At 40.4% G+C, this 15,979-nt stretch overlaps 1 protein-coding gene across 1 annotated transcript in view; it reads right to left on the bottom strand.

The window, feature by feature from the left end:
• Positions 1-15,979, bottom strand: part of LOC134795707 (uncharacterized) — a 35,505-nt gene that overhangs the window by 15,555 nt on the left and 3,971 nt on the right. Inside the window, exons 3-5 of the mRNA XM_063767646.1 lie at positions 14,001-14,215; positions 8,318-8,421; positions 6,414-6,536 (exon numbers count right to left, since the gene is read on the bottom strand). Of these exons, the coding sequence (XP_063623716.1) occupies positions 6,414-6,536; positions 8,318-8,421; positions 14,001-14,215 (442 nt within the window). The remainder of the gene's footprint in view (positions 1-6,413; positions 6,537-8,317; positions 8,422-14,000; positions 14,216-15,979) is intronic.

Genomic DNA, 15,979 nt, shown 5'->3' with positions numbered 1-15,979 from the left:
TCCCGTGGTTAGACGGGTAAAGTTTCCAGCTACCTGGGATTACTAGCGCCATCTAGCGACGAGTAGCCGAAGCTAAACACGGAAGCGGATACGAGTGGCAGCAGTTTAGAGGTCAAGTGGCGCCATCTAGTACCAGCAACTGGAAAAGAAGTTCAGCGAAGTGTGACGTCACATCAGTTCAGTGAGTTGTGTCAAGTGCGAACCGTGAGTACTTTAAAAGTTATTTCTCAAGAGATTTTCAACCTTGGGAACAATAGTTTATTTTGTGTTATCAGTTTATTTTGCTATGGAATTTTGAACTTTATTTACAAGAAGAAATTTACTTTGAAGAATTCGATTGTTTACATGGACATAGAAAATATTTGGCTGTAGTTTATATGGAATATTAACTTAGAATAATTTAGTAGAGTAGACACTTAGAATAATTCAGAAAATCCTGTTGGAACGGGGAATCCACGCCCGATTTTGCTCAAAGTGTATCAAAATTCAAAGACTTGTAAAATTTTCAAAAATATTATTATTTATAAATTTTATATTTTTTAGTATTTTTATTATATAAACTTTAGATTGTCATTCAATTCAAACTGTTTGGTCGGAAAGTCATAACATTATGGAGACATTACTAAATTATCAAAATGACTTATCCAGTCGTATTTGCAAGGCGCGCGTTAATTTTAAAAAATCTCCTAAGTCTCGTATAACTGAGCATTATATAGAGAGTAGGCTGGAAACACTAGAACAGTTATGGTCGGAATTCAGACTAGGTCACAAGGAGTTAATGCGTACCTACGATTTAGAACTTTTGAAAACAAAAGGTTATATTGTCAATGACATTTACGACCAAACAGAAGATGAATATACTGATTATCGATGTGAACTTAAAGATGGTTTAGCTGAATTTGTAAGCTTTCATTCATGCCAATCAAAGGCCACCAACGAAGATAGTGTGTCGGCTAAGATAAATTCAATAAAGCTTCCTAAATTAAGCATTCCCAAGTTTTCGGGCAAGTATGAAGAGTGGATGACATTTAAAGATTTATTTATGTCTATGATTCACAACAATACTGCATTAGATAGCGTACAAAAATTGCAGTATCTTAAGAGTTATCTCACGGGAGAGGCAGAACAGTTGCTTCGCAATATTCCGGTTTCAGATTCCAATTATTCTCGGTGTTGGAGTCAATTGGAACAGCGGTATGATAATAAAAAATACCTTTCGCACTGCATTTTAAAACGTTTACTAAGCCAAAGGAATGCAACTTCTGAATCTCCCGCCTTTTTAAAGGATTTGTTAGACACGTCAACAGATTGTTTAAGTGCACTGTCTAACTTAGGCATTGACGTCTCCACATGGGACATAATAGTGATACATTTATTGACGCTAAAATTAGATCCAGAATCGCGCAAGCAATGGGAGCTTAATGTAGCGACCAACTCAGCTTCAGATGCTCTACCAACTTTTGAGCAATTCAAAGATTTTTTGACGAGTCGATACAGAGCATTAGAATTCATCGAGCCGAGAAACGTCAATAGGAATCCCAATGCTTACGCAAAACCTGGCAATAATAGTTCAAACAAGCCGAATACACTTCATGTTGCCAACGCATCGGCTTTAGCTTGTGAATTTTGTAGCGAAGCTCACAAACTTTGTTTTTGTAAAAAATTTGCAAATGAAGATTTTGACAAAAGGCATGAATTTGTAACCAACAATCGCCTGTGCTACAATTGTTTAGGCGGTAACCACGGTGTGAAGTTTTGTCAAAAGGCCACTAGTTGTAGAGTTTGTGGAAGGAAGCATCATTCCTTGCTTCACCAAAAGGATTTCTCATCTTCAACTGTCAATCCAAAGAAAGTAGTTCAGGCAGCTGAAGATGTCTCGAAGGAAGCCACACATATCGCGACAGAGAACACACAAAATGAGTCCACACCGATAGTCAACTGTTTTGCGACAGAGATAGTGAAAGAAGAAGTATTATTAGCCACAGCCCTCATAAAGGCTGAGTCCAAAACAGGCGAATATCAGGTGCTTCGTGCATTCATAGACCCAGGTTCACAGTCTTCATTTGTTTCTGAAGCTGTGGTACAAGCCTTAGGGCTAAAGAAAGTGCCCATCAGAAGTTCAATTACGGGGTTAGGCGGCGAGCCAACTTCTGCTGTGCCGAAATACATAGTAGAATTAAAAATTCAATCGCTCGTTAACCCAACATTTAATACGGTAGTAAAGACATATGTTTTAAACAAGGTCACCAATCACCTTCCTGGTAAACAAGTAACATTTCCAGGATGGTTAAAACAGAAACAGCTTACGTTAGCCGACCCGACTTATAACATCTCCAGAAAAATCGATGTGCTGTTAGGAGGCGAAGTTTACTGCAAGATAATTACAGATGGAACACTCAAAGGTCCAAATGGATTTCCTCTGCTACAGTGCACCACCCTCGGATGGATTATATCTGGCCCAGACGGTTCAACCAGTGCAAATAACAACTTGACAGTTTTACATACGCAGGTGAATGAAGATGATATGTTGAAAAGATTTTGGGAGATGGAAACAGAACCGAAGGTACACTCCAGAATGTTTACAACAGAAGAACAAAGGTGCGAAGATTTTTTTGCATCTACGACAGTGAGAGACCAAGAGGGCAGATACGTCGTGAAATTGCCGTTTCGCGATGATCCTACCTGTAAGGGAAATTCAAGAGAGATCGCAGTTAAAAGATTACACAGTTTGGAGAGGAAGTTTGAAAAAGATAAAACACTTAAAGCTAGATATACAGAAGTAATAAAGGAGTACGAGCAACTAGGCCATATGATACCTGTGACAGAACCTGACCACAAACTTAAAGATGCTATATACTTACCTCATCATGCTGTCATTCGTGAAAATCGAACCACAACAAAAGTAAGAGTCGTGTTTGACGCATCCTGCAAAGACGACAAAGAGATATCGCTGAACGACTTACTTATGATAGGGCCCACTTTGCAGCCAGATTTGCGTCATCTAGTTATGTGTTGGAGACAGTACCCAGTCTGTTTAGTTGCGGACATTGTCAAAATGTACCGCATGGTGCGGGTGGCAGAAGAAGATACCGACTTCCAACGCATAGTGTGGAGAGAGGACTCTGAAAAGAAAATCACAGATTACAAGTTACTGACAGTAACATTTGGAACGGCTTCCGCTCCATATTTAGCGGTGAAAGCGTTGAATCAAGTAGCTTGTGATCATATAGACAAATATTCAATGGCTGCACCTAGAGTTCACAAAGAGTTTTACATGGATGATTTGATGACTGGTAGTGAAACAATAGAAGAAGGATTACAGCTATACAAAGAAATGAAAGCCTTAATGAACGAAGGAGGGTTTTTATTACAGAAATGGGCTAGTAATAGGCAAGAGCTGTTAGATCAGATAAATATAAAAGAAAACGAACATATAGCAAATGAAGAAGAAAAGAACAACCTGGAATTAAAAACAGACAGTGTAACAAAAATCTTAGGACTTACCTGGAATAGAGATGAAGATGTATTTCAGTACTCAGTAAATCTGCCGCCGCTTTCACCACCTGCAACAAAAAGAAAAATCATTTCGGATGTTTCGCGTCTATTTGATCCGTTAGGATGGTTAGCTCCGTGTGTCATAGTAGCCAAGATTTTTATACAGCGATTGTGGCTAGCAGGAATCGGATGGGACGAGGAACCACCAACTGATATATTAAAAGATTGGATAACTTACCGTGAACAGTTAACTTACCTTGAAGATTTCCGGATCACAAGATGGCTGAACATGAATGTTAATGACACATTAGTGGAGTTACATGGCTTTAGTGATGCCGCTACTGCTGCATATGCAGCTGTTGTATATCTGCGGGTAGTAAAAGCTTCAGGTGAAGTTCAAGTTGCTTTGGTAGCGGCTAAAACAAGAGTATCTCCTGTCAAACAGGTCAGTATACCAAGACTGGAACTCTGCGGCGCTGTACTCGTAGCTAAACTGCTGAAAGAAGTTGCTACAGTTATGAACATACCCAAACCCAATGTAAGAGCATGGACAGATTCTACAGTAGTTCTTGCTTGGTTAAACAAACATCCAAGTAATTGGAAAACCTTCGTGGCCAATAGAGTCTCGGAAATACTTACCACTATGGATTCATCTCAATGGTCACATGTCTCAACAAAAGAAAATCCCGCAGATTGTGCGTCTCGTGGGATCCGACCAGCAGAGCTAATTGAACATGACTTGTGGAAATCTGGCCCTAAGTTTTTATACGACGAGGTCATTAGTTATTCCAAACCCAAAGACAACGAAACGAATCTGGAAAAAACAGCGAAGGTTCATTTAGGAGTTGTAGAAGAACTTATTTGGGATAAATATTCATCGTTAAACAAGCTTATTCGTATAGTCGCGTATTGTAGACGTTTTCTTATTCATCACGACTTATGCGGAAATCGAGAACACACCAAACATCTACAAAAATGGGAATTAGACGAAGCTTTCATAAACTGTGTGAAAATGTGTCAAAACGCAGAATTTAAAAATGAGATAGCAGAGATTGATAAAAATGGTTATGTATCCTCAAAGACCTCTAAAATTCGTTCTTTGTCACCCTTTCTCGAAAACGGTGTTTTACGAGTTGGCGGTCGATTAGAGAAAACGTTAGATTCCGAAGAAATAAAGCATCCGATGATCTTACCATATGATTCACATTTGACAAAATTGATCGTGGCGGACGCACATTTACGCACCCTTCATGGAGATCAAAGAATTATGTTAAACTATTTGAGGTCAGCTTATTGGATAATAAGAGCAAAAGATTTGGTAAAACAACACATTCGTAAATGTATTCGCTGCATTCGTTATAAAGCCAAAATGCAAACACAGATGATGGGAAACTTACCTACAGCAAGAGTCACTCCAGACAGAGCATTTATTCGCAGCGGTGTAGACTACGCAGGACCCATCAATCTGAGGACTTCGAAGGGCCGAGGTCATCGTTCATATAAAGGATACATTTGCTTATTTATATGTATGGTCACGAAAGCGATACATCTAGAAGTCGTAAGTGAGTTGACATCGCGTGGGTTTCTGGAAGCTTTCAAGCGTTTTATATCCAGACGCGGTCGCTGTTTAGAACTTCATAGTGACAACGGGACAAACTTTGTCGGAGCCGCGAAAGAATTAAAAGAATTATTCAATGTTGAGAAATCGACTATGATTCAGGAAATAGCAGAAAATTTAGCTTCAGACGGTACTACATGGCACTTTATACCACCTAAAAGTCCAAACTTTGGCGGATTATGGGAAGCTGGAATTAAGTCAACTAAGTACCATATCAAACGAGTGATTGGTGATTCGACACTCACATACGAAGAAATGTCAACGCTGCTTAGTCAAATTGAAGCCTGCTTAAATTCGCGTCCTATTTCAGTTATGAATACTGATCCAAATGAACCAAACCCTTTGACTCCTGGTCACTTTTTAATAGGAGAGCCTTTAGTAATAGTACCGGAAAGGAACTTTGAAGGTTCAAACACTGTCAATTTAAAGCGATGGCAATTGACGCAGCATATGTTGCAAAACTTTTGGCGTCGGTGGTCCAACGAATATTTGACCCATTATTTACACCGCTATAAGTGGTCACATCAGGTGCCCGAACCTGCCATTGGGGATGTCGTTTTGGTGAAGGAAGACGATCTTCCTCCTTCTAAGTGGCTTTTTGGTAGAATTATACAAAAACATCCCGGCACAGATTCATTAACCAGAGTTGTAACTATAAAATGTAAAAATACGTTGATAAAACGGCCGACTTCAAAGGTCATTATACTACCTGTAACTGAATAGACAAGTGTTTCATTTTGTCAATATGTGCTTGTTTCTATTTAAAGAGTTATAATTATGTTTTGTTAAGAAGTTTAATTGTTTTATGTTATGTTTCAAGTTAATTGTACTTGGTAAAACCGCATCCACGAAATTTGTTTGTATTTAGTTCAATTTTGTTATCTTAGTTACTTCAAGGTGGGCGGTCATGAGGAAGGACATGTCGTCCTTGGTGGGCGGTATGTATAAACAGTTTACTCAATTTCCCAAGAGATGTCGCTTTTTAGTTTGGAAACTAGCTAACGCTTGTGTAGCATGGAATTCATAAGAGATTTATTTTAATTTGTATTATGTGTGATTTGTGTGAGCCAGGCAAATATACGTCAGTTTATTATTAAACTCGGTATTTGTTCTTACTTCCCCTTCGAGACCTTGGTGCAGAGTGTACACTAATTGTGTTTGGGGTTTTTAGAATTGTCTCGATGAGTATTAGTTGCCTGTGGAAAAAAAAGTACAGTCGGCGATAAAAGCTTGTACCAAAAATGAAATTTTTGCCAAAAACTTATTAGATACCTACGCGTCAAAAGTTATCAAAAGTTACCACAGCATGGAAACATTGAGAGGCATCTTGACCATCGTGCTGTAGACATTCCCCGCGGTAGCCCTCTGCTCCAACGTGTTGCCGAATAGCAACCCGATTTTAAACACGGTGCTGTTTCTGTACCTGTATCACATTCACAATTTAAGGTAAACGTACTAGTGCTCGGCATGCTAATGCCCAATAGATGACACCTTGCTGTCATCTCTATTGACAATGACTTAAGTTTCAAGATGACATGTAGGTACTGGGACCGCGTCGAGCACCACTTCGTTTACCTTACTTGTATTTAGAATCTTTAATAAATAAAATTACGGATTTTAAATCTTATTAAGCTATATTAAAAAAGTCAGCAGTACCTGCAAACTTTGAAACTCCGTAAAACCACACACAAGTACAAGGGTCAAGGGTTAACTGGAAGAGATCCCTGAAAGGGATAAGTTCGCCTTTGTACTAATGATTTGTGTTCTTTCATGTTTTATGTTTCTTTTTGTACAATAAAGTATTTTACTACTACTACTACTACTACTACAAGTACCTATAAACCAATGGCAACAAAAAAATGATTTGGCGAGTTTTGAAGGCAAATTTTTATACGAATATCTCATGTATAAAAATGGGTCACTCAAGTCTTTAAAGTCGAAAAAAGTCAGGAGCTCGCGCAATTGCGGGCCGCAGATCTCCGCGCCCGATTGAACTACCCTCTATAAAATATTTAATAAGTATGTCTGTCTCACTGAAGATTTGACGAAATTCTTCGTTCAGGTGTGACTATCTGACTATAATTTTTTTAATATTTTATTTACATATAATATATATACAGTGGTACTACTAAACGAAATTAATAACTAGCTTAATCTGACTATAATTATTATATTATTTGAATGTTGCAGGTCTAAAGGCAATTTTGTTTCATAAAACTTGGGCAAAACCTAGAAGAAGAATACTATTTATTGTAGCACTTTACTTATTGAACTTGAAATTCTTATAAATTCGCCTTCAGAAGTCACTAAATCAAATATGACTACCGAACAGACGGAATAATCTTAATTTTATTTTAAAGTGATTTTTTCATAGCACTATAAACTTGAATAGTGCGGAGTCGTACGACAATAAACAAAAGCATTGGTACCCAGCGGAGCGGAGAAGAAAAAGAAAGTGTTTTTTTCAAATAAACTAAAACAAATGCTAACATTCAGTGAATGAATATTTAAACGACAAATTATAAAATGTCATTTTTCTGTACAATAACTAACAAGCTTGTTACAGTTGTTACCTAGTGTAAAAAAAACACATTAGTTTAAGTTAGCTTAAGTTACTTATAAGGATTGCCATGCCCTAACGGGGCTCATGTCTGAAACTTTTATTTCATAAGATCTTATGTACAACATGAATGCAAATAAAGTACTTGAATACTTGAGATGTGGATAACAATACAACCATTGTTATTGGTCGAATCCTGCACGTCTCGTCTCACCTCTAGCTGCCTCAGTAGAAAAGCTTTAAGATGTACCTAAATGGAGGACCCGCGAGAAAATGGCTTTTCTACAAGCGTCATCCTCATTGTCCTCTCTAGATATTAACATTATTGAAAATATTATGACACTACCTATTCGTTGTATACTCGTATCAACCACAGCTATGCCCCTACGTTCGAATTTTTAATTATTATAATCTGGTTTTCGCACCAAATTTTTACAATACCCATGTTAGAAAAAAATCAAACATAGGGGCATTAGCTATGGTTAATGTACATCAAATTATGTAAAAGTTATTTTCTATAATGTTAATAATAGCTATATCCAGAGAAGAAAACGGGGACTACGTGTTGTATGGAGTGGCGGCCGTCCCTTTCCTCTCAAGCTTGAAAACAATTAATAGTAGGTTAAATTGAATAGAAATGTTACTTTTTTCTAAGTAAGTGTAGCTTATTGATCTCGTATCTCGTCGAATAAACCGAGTGCGCCATGAATTGGAGTAATTTCCTTCTGCCTCGTATATCCCAAGCATACTGGAGAAAAAAAAACATTGTTTGACATTGTAACCCTTAATTTAGCACAACAACAAGGTAGTGAGTTCAAGCTTGCTAGACCTTCAGCAATCCTAATAGTTCAGGGTCCTGGCCAAGATGACGATCGCTCGCAGAGAAACTAAACGAAACGCTGTCTCTATCCCATTAATTTGGAAGGGTGATACCTAGAGACAGCTTTTGGTTTCCTTTTCTGCAAATATTCGTCATCGTCACCTCGGCTAGCCTGATTCGGAATAAATGCAAAAAGTGGGTCAAATGTCAGGACAAACTTTGCCAAATTAAGGGTTAATATAAAATTGTCGATTATATCTTGTTAACACTAATTTACTAATCTTACGTGTAATATATTAGTAGTGCCCTTTTTGTGTAGAATAGAATAGAAAAAAAACCTTACTCGTAAACACACACATTAAATTTAAGAGGAATATAAGGAATTATTAAACAAAGAAAACTTAAAAGTGAAGTACATTTGAAGCTCCATATTATGGAGCGAAACAATACGAACAATTTCCAAAAGGTTTGTCCATTGGTCCATTAACATATTAAAGGTAAAAAGCCACAAAATGGGGAAAAACAATAATTATATAAATATGCAGGCTTTACAGGACCCTAATTTTAGTATAACAAATACGTATTTTTATTAACTTTTCTATTTTTCGCTTTTTATAGTTTTTATTGAATAGGGCACCCCATGAGGCCCAATAATAAAATAATAATAATAGCGGGCAAACTTATAATACCCCTCTTTCTGTGTCGTGGGTTAGAAAGGCATTTCAAACGTAACAAAACGTACAAAAAAATAAAACAACGGGTTGCACTCCGGGAGTGCCGGCAGAAGTGAAAACTCAATGACATTAACAGTTTTTCTCAGTAAACTCAGTAACAGTTTTTCGATCAGGTCACGTGTCCGTCTTACGTCTTACGAATCTTACGGTCACGTGACCTGTCGCGAGTTTAACATTTTTCCCCTTCACAAAAAGTGCACAGCGCAAGAAGTTTTCACCACACCAGCTCGGAAAGGCTTACTTTGCACTTCAAAAACGGATAGCAAAGTTGCACTTTGCTATCAGTAATTCACATGTGAGGCAAAGTAATCGAATGCAAATTTTGAGTTGTTTTCTTATGTTTGCTGGTAGAATTGACTTTTAAATGATGATTTTGGATGATAAATATCTAATAACATTAATTTGAATTTGATTTGGTTTGATTTTGTTTTGATATTTTACATTTAATATTTGCTTCGGGTTGGTGTGGTGAAAAATTTTGTTTCACTCGGGGGCAAATTTTGTTTAACCCTCGTGCTTTGTAACCCTCGCAACGCTTAAGATTCCATTTTTAGAACCACTCGCTACTCTCGTGGTTCAATTTTGGAATCTTTCGCTTGCTCGGTGTGGTGAACCTCTTTACTCATAACATTTATTATTTTTCCATCCTACATGCCTAATTCATATTGTCATTCACATACATTATGTTTTGCTAATTAAAACCTACAGATTAGGTTTTGCCTATTATTTCAATTTAATTAGCAAATCAAACGACTAATTACGAATGGATAAGTATTTACGCCCTGAGCTGTTTGAAGGAGACCCATCGCAAAGCACCGCGGCCGCAGAATGGGAACATTGGAAGAAGACCTTCAACAACTTCCTTGCGGTGCAAGTTCTCTCTTCCGATCAGGTCAAGCTAAATATTTTAATCAATCACCTGTCTCCGAATGTCTATAACTACATAAGCGAGTGTCAAACTTACGAACAGGCAATACGCGTACTAGACGGGATTTACGTAAAACCTAAGAACATCCTTTATGCGCGCCATGCTCTCGCTACACGAAAGCAAAACAGTGAAGAGACAATCGACACATATATATATATTCAAGCTCTGAAACAATGATCTAAAGACTGTGACTTCACTGCCGTCGATGGCAATACAAACCGGGACGACAATATCCGTGATGCCTTCATAGCAGGAATCTCTTCAACCAAAATAAGAGAAAGGCTTCTTGAGAACCTGAGCCTAACATTAGATGAAGCACATAACTAAGCTCGCTCCCTAGAGATGGCAGAAGTCAACACATTACATTACAGCAGCACGACCCCTGTGAATGCTACTATCGAAAACATACGCAATACAGCTGGTCCAAGCGAAAACACTTCCGCTGCCGCGCCAGCCTTGCGCTCCAATCGAAAATGTTTCTTCTGCGGAGGTCGTGTACATCCACGCAAGACCTGTCCCGCCTTCGACGCTTCTTGTCAGGTTTGCAATAAGAAGGGACATTTCGCTAACGTATGTCGTAGCAAGAATCAAACCAGTGCTGCAATATCCGATACGAATAATGTCAGTTCCAGCATCGTCGCTGCATCATCGTCATCGTTACGCAAAACAACGATGCCTACGTACATCAACGGTATCAAAGCTGAAGTATTGCTGGATACTGGCAGTGCCAAGAGCTTCATGGATTCCAAATTTGCTAAGTCATGTTCCTTGACAAGTAAGCCCAGCCAGCAGAGAATATCCATGGCCTCTCTAAGTCATAGTGAACCAGTTGCAGGAGAAATAACTATCGATCTTACATTGGGTAAGCATTCATATGAGAACTTAGGGCTACTGCTAGTAGAAGATCTATGTTCCGACGTCATTATTGGCCTCGACGTATTGGCTCAACATTCTTCTATCGAATTCGATTTTGGCGGTCCGAGAGAACCTTTAGTTGTCTGCAATGTGGCTGTAGCGTCCGTGCCTGCAGTACCTTTATTTGCAAATCTAACGCCTGGATACAAACCGATTGCCATCAAGTCACGGCGGTACAGTGACGACGATCGACGCTTTATCGAGGAGGAGATAAAGAACCTTTTAAAGGATGGTATCATCGAAGAAAGTAGGTCACCATGGCGAGCGCAGGTACTAATTACGAAATCTGCTACCCATATGAAACGTCTTGTAATCGACTACTCAAGAACTATTAATCAATACACTGAACTAGATGCTTACCCACTTCCTAGCATTGAAGAATTGATTTCAAAAGTGGCTAAATACTCCGTCTTCAGCGCTATAGATTTGAAGAGTGCATACCACCAGGTGCCAATTTTGCCAGAGGAGAGACATTTTACTGCGTTCGAAGCTGCTGGAAATCTTTACCAATTCCGCCGCATCCCTTTTGGTGTTACCAATGGAGTTTCTAGCGTCCAGAGAACCATAGATTGGCTTATTCGGACAGAAAATCTGGCAGGCACATTTGCCTATCTCGACGACATAACAATATGTGGCAAGTCACCTGAAGAGCATGATACGAATTTGCAAAACTTTCTGACAGCTGCTAAAAAGTACGGTCTGACTCTCAATGAAACCAAATCTATTTTTAAACAATCTTCCATTAATATACTTGGCTATACGATCGCTAATAATGTTATCAAATCTGACAGCGCCAGATTAGAGCCTCTTTTAAACTTACCTCCTCCGCATGATTTGCCCAGTATGCGCAGAGCCCTGGGCATGTTCGCTCACTACTCAAAGTGGATACCAAACTTCTCCGAAAAAGTACACGAGCTAGCAAAAACAAAGACATTTCCACTAACCAATACTATGATGAAAGATTTCGGAGATCTTAAGAACTACATAGTAAAATCGTGCGTTCACGCCATTGACGACAACGTTCCATTTACGGTTGAGACAGATGCATCGGAGCACTCAATTGCAGCGACGCTTTCACAGGCTGGCAGGCCTGTAGCATTCTATTCGAGAACACTCAATCAAAGCGAACAGAACCATTCGGCGATTGAGAAAGAAGCTTACGCGATCGTTGAATCCCTAAAGAAATGGCGGCATTTTCTCATCGGCAAGCTATTTCTGCTCATCACTGATCAACGTTCTGTTTCCTTTATGTTCGACAAGAAACATACCAGTAAAATCAAAAATGAGAAAATTCAGCGCTGGCGCCTGGAGCTGTCTCCATACAAATATGACATAGTGTACAGACCCGGCACGCAGAACCATCTAGCGGATGCCCTCTCCCGTGTCTGCGCCATCGTCGATACACCTGCGAAGCTGCAATCTCTCCATGAAGCTCTCTGTCACCCCGGAGTGACAAGAATGGCTCATTGGGTTCGTTCCAAAAACTTGGCATATTCGATTGAAGAAATAAGGAACATGACGAATCAATGTCGCATCTGCTCAGAAGTTAAGCCTAGATTCTCTAAAGCAGATCCACAAAATAGACTTATAAAAGCTGTAGCGCCATTTAAAAGACTGAGCATGGATTTTAAAGGGCCCGTACCGTCCAGATCAAGTAACAAATACATTTTAACAGTGATCGATGAGTATTCCCGATTTCCATTTGCCTTTCCATGCTCCGACATAAGCGCCAAAACTGTTATCAAACATTTAGACAGCATTTTTAGTATGTTTGGCATGCCTGCCTACGTACACTCCGATCGTGGGACATCGTTCTTGTCGGATGAGGTGAAGGACTATTTTAACTCCAGAGGAGTAGCAACAAGTCGTACGACGCCATACAATCCTCGAGGAAATGGCCAAGTCGAGAAACTGAATGGAACCCTGTGGAAATCTATTCAGCTAGCGCTCAAGTCTAGAAACCTACCAATAGAATGTTGGGAGGATGTCCTTCCACAAGCGTTGCACTCGATACGCTCCCTGCTATGCACAACTACGAACTGCACGCCACATGAGAGGATGTTCCGCTATCCGCGAAAATCACCAAATGGAGAATCAATTCCGACATGGCTAACTAGCTCGAACAAGGTCCTTATGCGACGATTTAATCGAAAATCGAAGTATCAACCGTTAGTAGAAGAAGTGGAGGTAATAGAAACCAATCCCACTTATTCATACGTACGGACTGAGGATGGACGAGAGACGACTGTGTCCAACCGTCACCTAGCTCCTCTCGGGTGCTGTGAACGGAATATCCCTGGGAATAACGAGTATGTAGATAACGACCCCGAAAGAGCACAGTCACCGCCACCTTCATGTTCGCCACCGAATACGCCGAATTCATCACCGACTCACTCACGCCAAGATTCGCCGTTCGCCACTCCGCTTTCGCAGTCGCCATCCGAAACTCTGCAAGAAGTTCCAGAGCCACCGAGCCCTGATGACAATGAACCCGCAGGTGCAGAGCAACCCCGGAGGTCCGGTAGAATCCGGAATTCGCCGAAGTATTTATCCGATTATATCTGGCCCGGGTGAATGTGGTGAACCTCTTTACTCATAACATTTATTATTTTTCCATCCTACATGCCTAATTCATATTGTCATTCACATACGTCATGTTTTGCTAATTAAAACCTACAGATTAGGTTTTGCCTATTATTTCACTCGGGTATCAATATTAGGACGAGCGGTTAAACAACAACTTTGCCCCCTTGTAAAACAAATAACTATTTCACTTCAAATATTGTATGAAATTTTGGGGCCACTGTTTTTCTTGTGTTAGAGAAAGAGCTCGTGATTCTGAGTCGAAATAATATAAAAATTCTAAAATCTATAATGCAAGTTGGGGGTACACAACTTTAAATAGAAATGCACAAAAATAAGATTCGTACGGGATGCTCCGCATAGTTGAATACATGCAGTATGTTACCCTGCCGCCTTGCGTCCGTGGCCCCCTTCATTCTGCCAGCGTCCAGACCGGCAGCCAGCTTCAACTCCTTAAGCCTCTTCGCTTCCTCTGCAAGCTTGATGACGTTTTCCAGGTTTTCGTGATCCAGGACGTTGAATTCCAGCCTTTCTAGTACCTTTGTCAGGTTTTCGTTGACATCTGTGGAATATACGGACTTGAAATCGAATTCAGTATATATTTATACCTGTACATATTTGTACCTGTTCATACTTTTGTACCATTTCTTTTGTAGTGTGCAATAAAGCATTTTATTATTATTGTTCTCTTTATTCATTTCTCATCTTAAGTTAGGTTATTTATAATATGAATATAAAAGTAAAATATAAAAACACTTACAAAACAATAAAAATTAATATAAACACATTATAAAAAACCTAACCTAGGGTGCCGCCAGCAGCGGGGCAGGGCCCAAGCTACCGGTGGTCAGGGCCGCAGAGAGAGGAACCGGCGGACTATCCGCGCCGTGTCCAAGATCACCGCCTTCTGCATCTGACCCTTGATCCAACCACCTAGCGAGAGTCTCTCAAGATGTTGGTCGAGACTCTTCGCTATTAGACCGTTCACTGAAACGACTATCGGGACAATGATCGTCGAATCAACATCCCACATGGCGGTTATCTCGTGAGCCAAGTCTAGGTACTTACTGGACTTGTCCTTCTCGGCTTTCACGTGATTCTCATCATGGGGGATGGTGATGTCAACGAGCACGGCCCGACGTTGTGATCGATCTATTATCACGATGTCAGGCTTATTGGCTACAATAGTCCTGTCAGTGATGATAGATCGATCCCAATAGAGCGTGGCACGACCATTCTCGAGAACAGGCGCAGGTAAGTACTTGTAGTACGGTACTTCGCGGTCCACAAGGCCGTATAGAAGAGCAAGTTGCTGGTGAATAATCCTGGCTACGAGATTATGTCTGTGCAAGTACTCGCCGTTAGCAAGATGAGAACAACCGGAAATGATATGCCTGAGTGACTCTCCGGGACGGCGGCATGCCCGACAAATATCGACCGTACCGTCCTTCAGGATATATTTCCGATAGTTGTTCGTCATCATCACTTCGTCCGCAATTGCACAGGCAAAACCCTCGGTTTCTCCGAAGAGGTCCCCGAATCGTAACCAGTTCACCGACGCGAGCAGGTCCACGTCGGGTCCCGTGAGGGCCTTGTAGAACCGCCCGTGTAGCACCTTACTCTCCCATGCCGTCTTGCGATCCGCAGTACTTAGTACCACAGGTTTGCGCCAGTTCTCGTTTGCCAAGGAGAGCGGCGTTAGGTTCCTGTCTACTGCCACCACATCACGATGCATCCCACACTCGTTGTTAAGGAAATAATTCCTGAGATTGTACACCTCGCGGTTGTGGAGATCCTTGGCATTTAGGAAGCCTCGGCCTCCACACTTCCGTGGGATGTACAATCTCATAACTGACGAGCGTGGGTGTAGCATACGATGTGTGGTGAGCAGTGATCGGACCCTCCGATCCAGGGCGTCCAGCTCGGTCTGAGTCCACCTTAGTATGCCAAAGGAGTATGTGAGTAGGGGCATTACCCAGGCGTTGAAGGCGCGCACTTTGTTGCCTCGTGACAAAAGACTGTTAAGGACTTTTGTAAGCCGACTGAAAAAGCGCTCCTTCACCGACCGTCTAATACCCTCGTCCTCAATACCCAACGACTGTGACATACCAAGGTATTTATAGGTTTCTGATTCAGAGATAGATCTGAAAGACATTGTCTCAGAGAGTTGTAAATTTCTTGAATTTACAACCCTCCCCCGCTGTACATGCATAACCGCACATTTATCGACACCAAATTCCATGTTGATGGCACTACTGAAGACTTCGGTGGTTTTCAGTAGCTCCAACAAGTCTTGGCTATTTGGTGCAAATAATTTGAGGTCATC

Source organism: Cydia splendana, chromosome 12 (genome assembly GCF_910591565.1).
Source record: "Cydia splendana chromosome 12, ilCydSple1.2, whole genome shotgun sequence".
Lineage (NCBI taxonomy): Eukaryota > Metazoa > Arthropoda > Insecta > Lepidoptera > Tortricidae > Cydia > Cydia splendana.
This window is presented reverse-complemented; position numbering and strand designations above follow the sequence as displayed.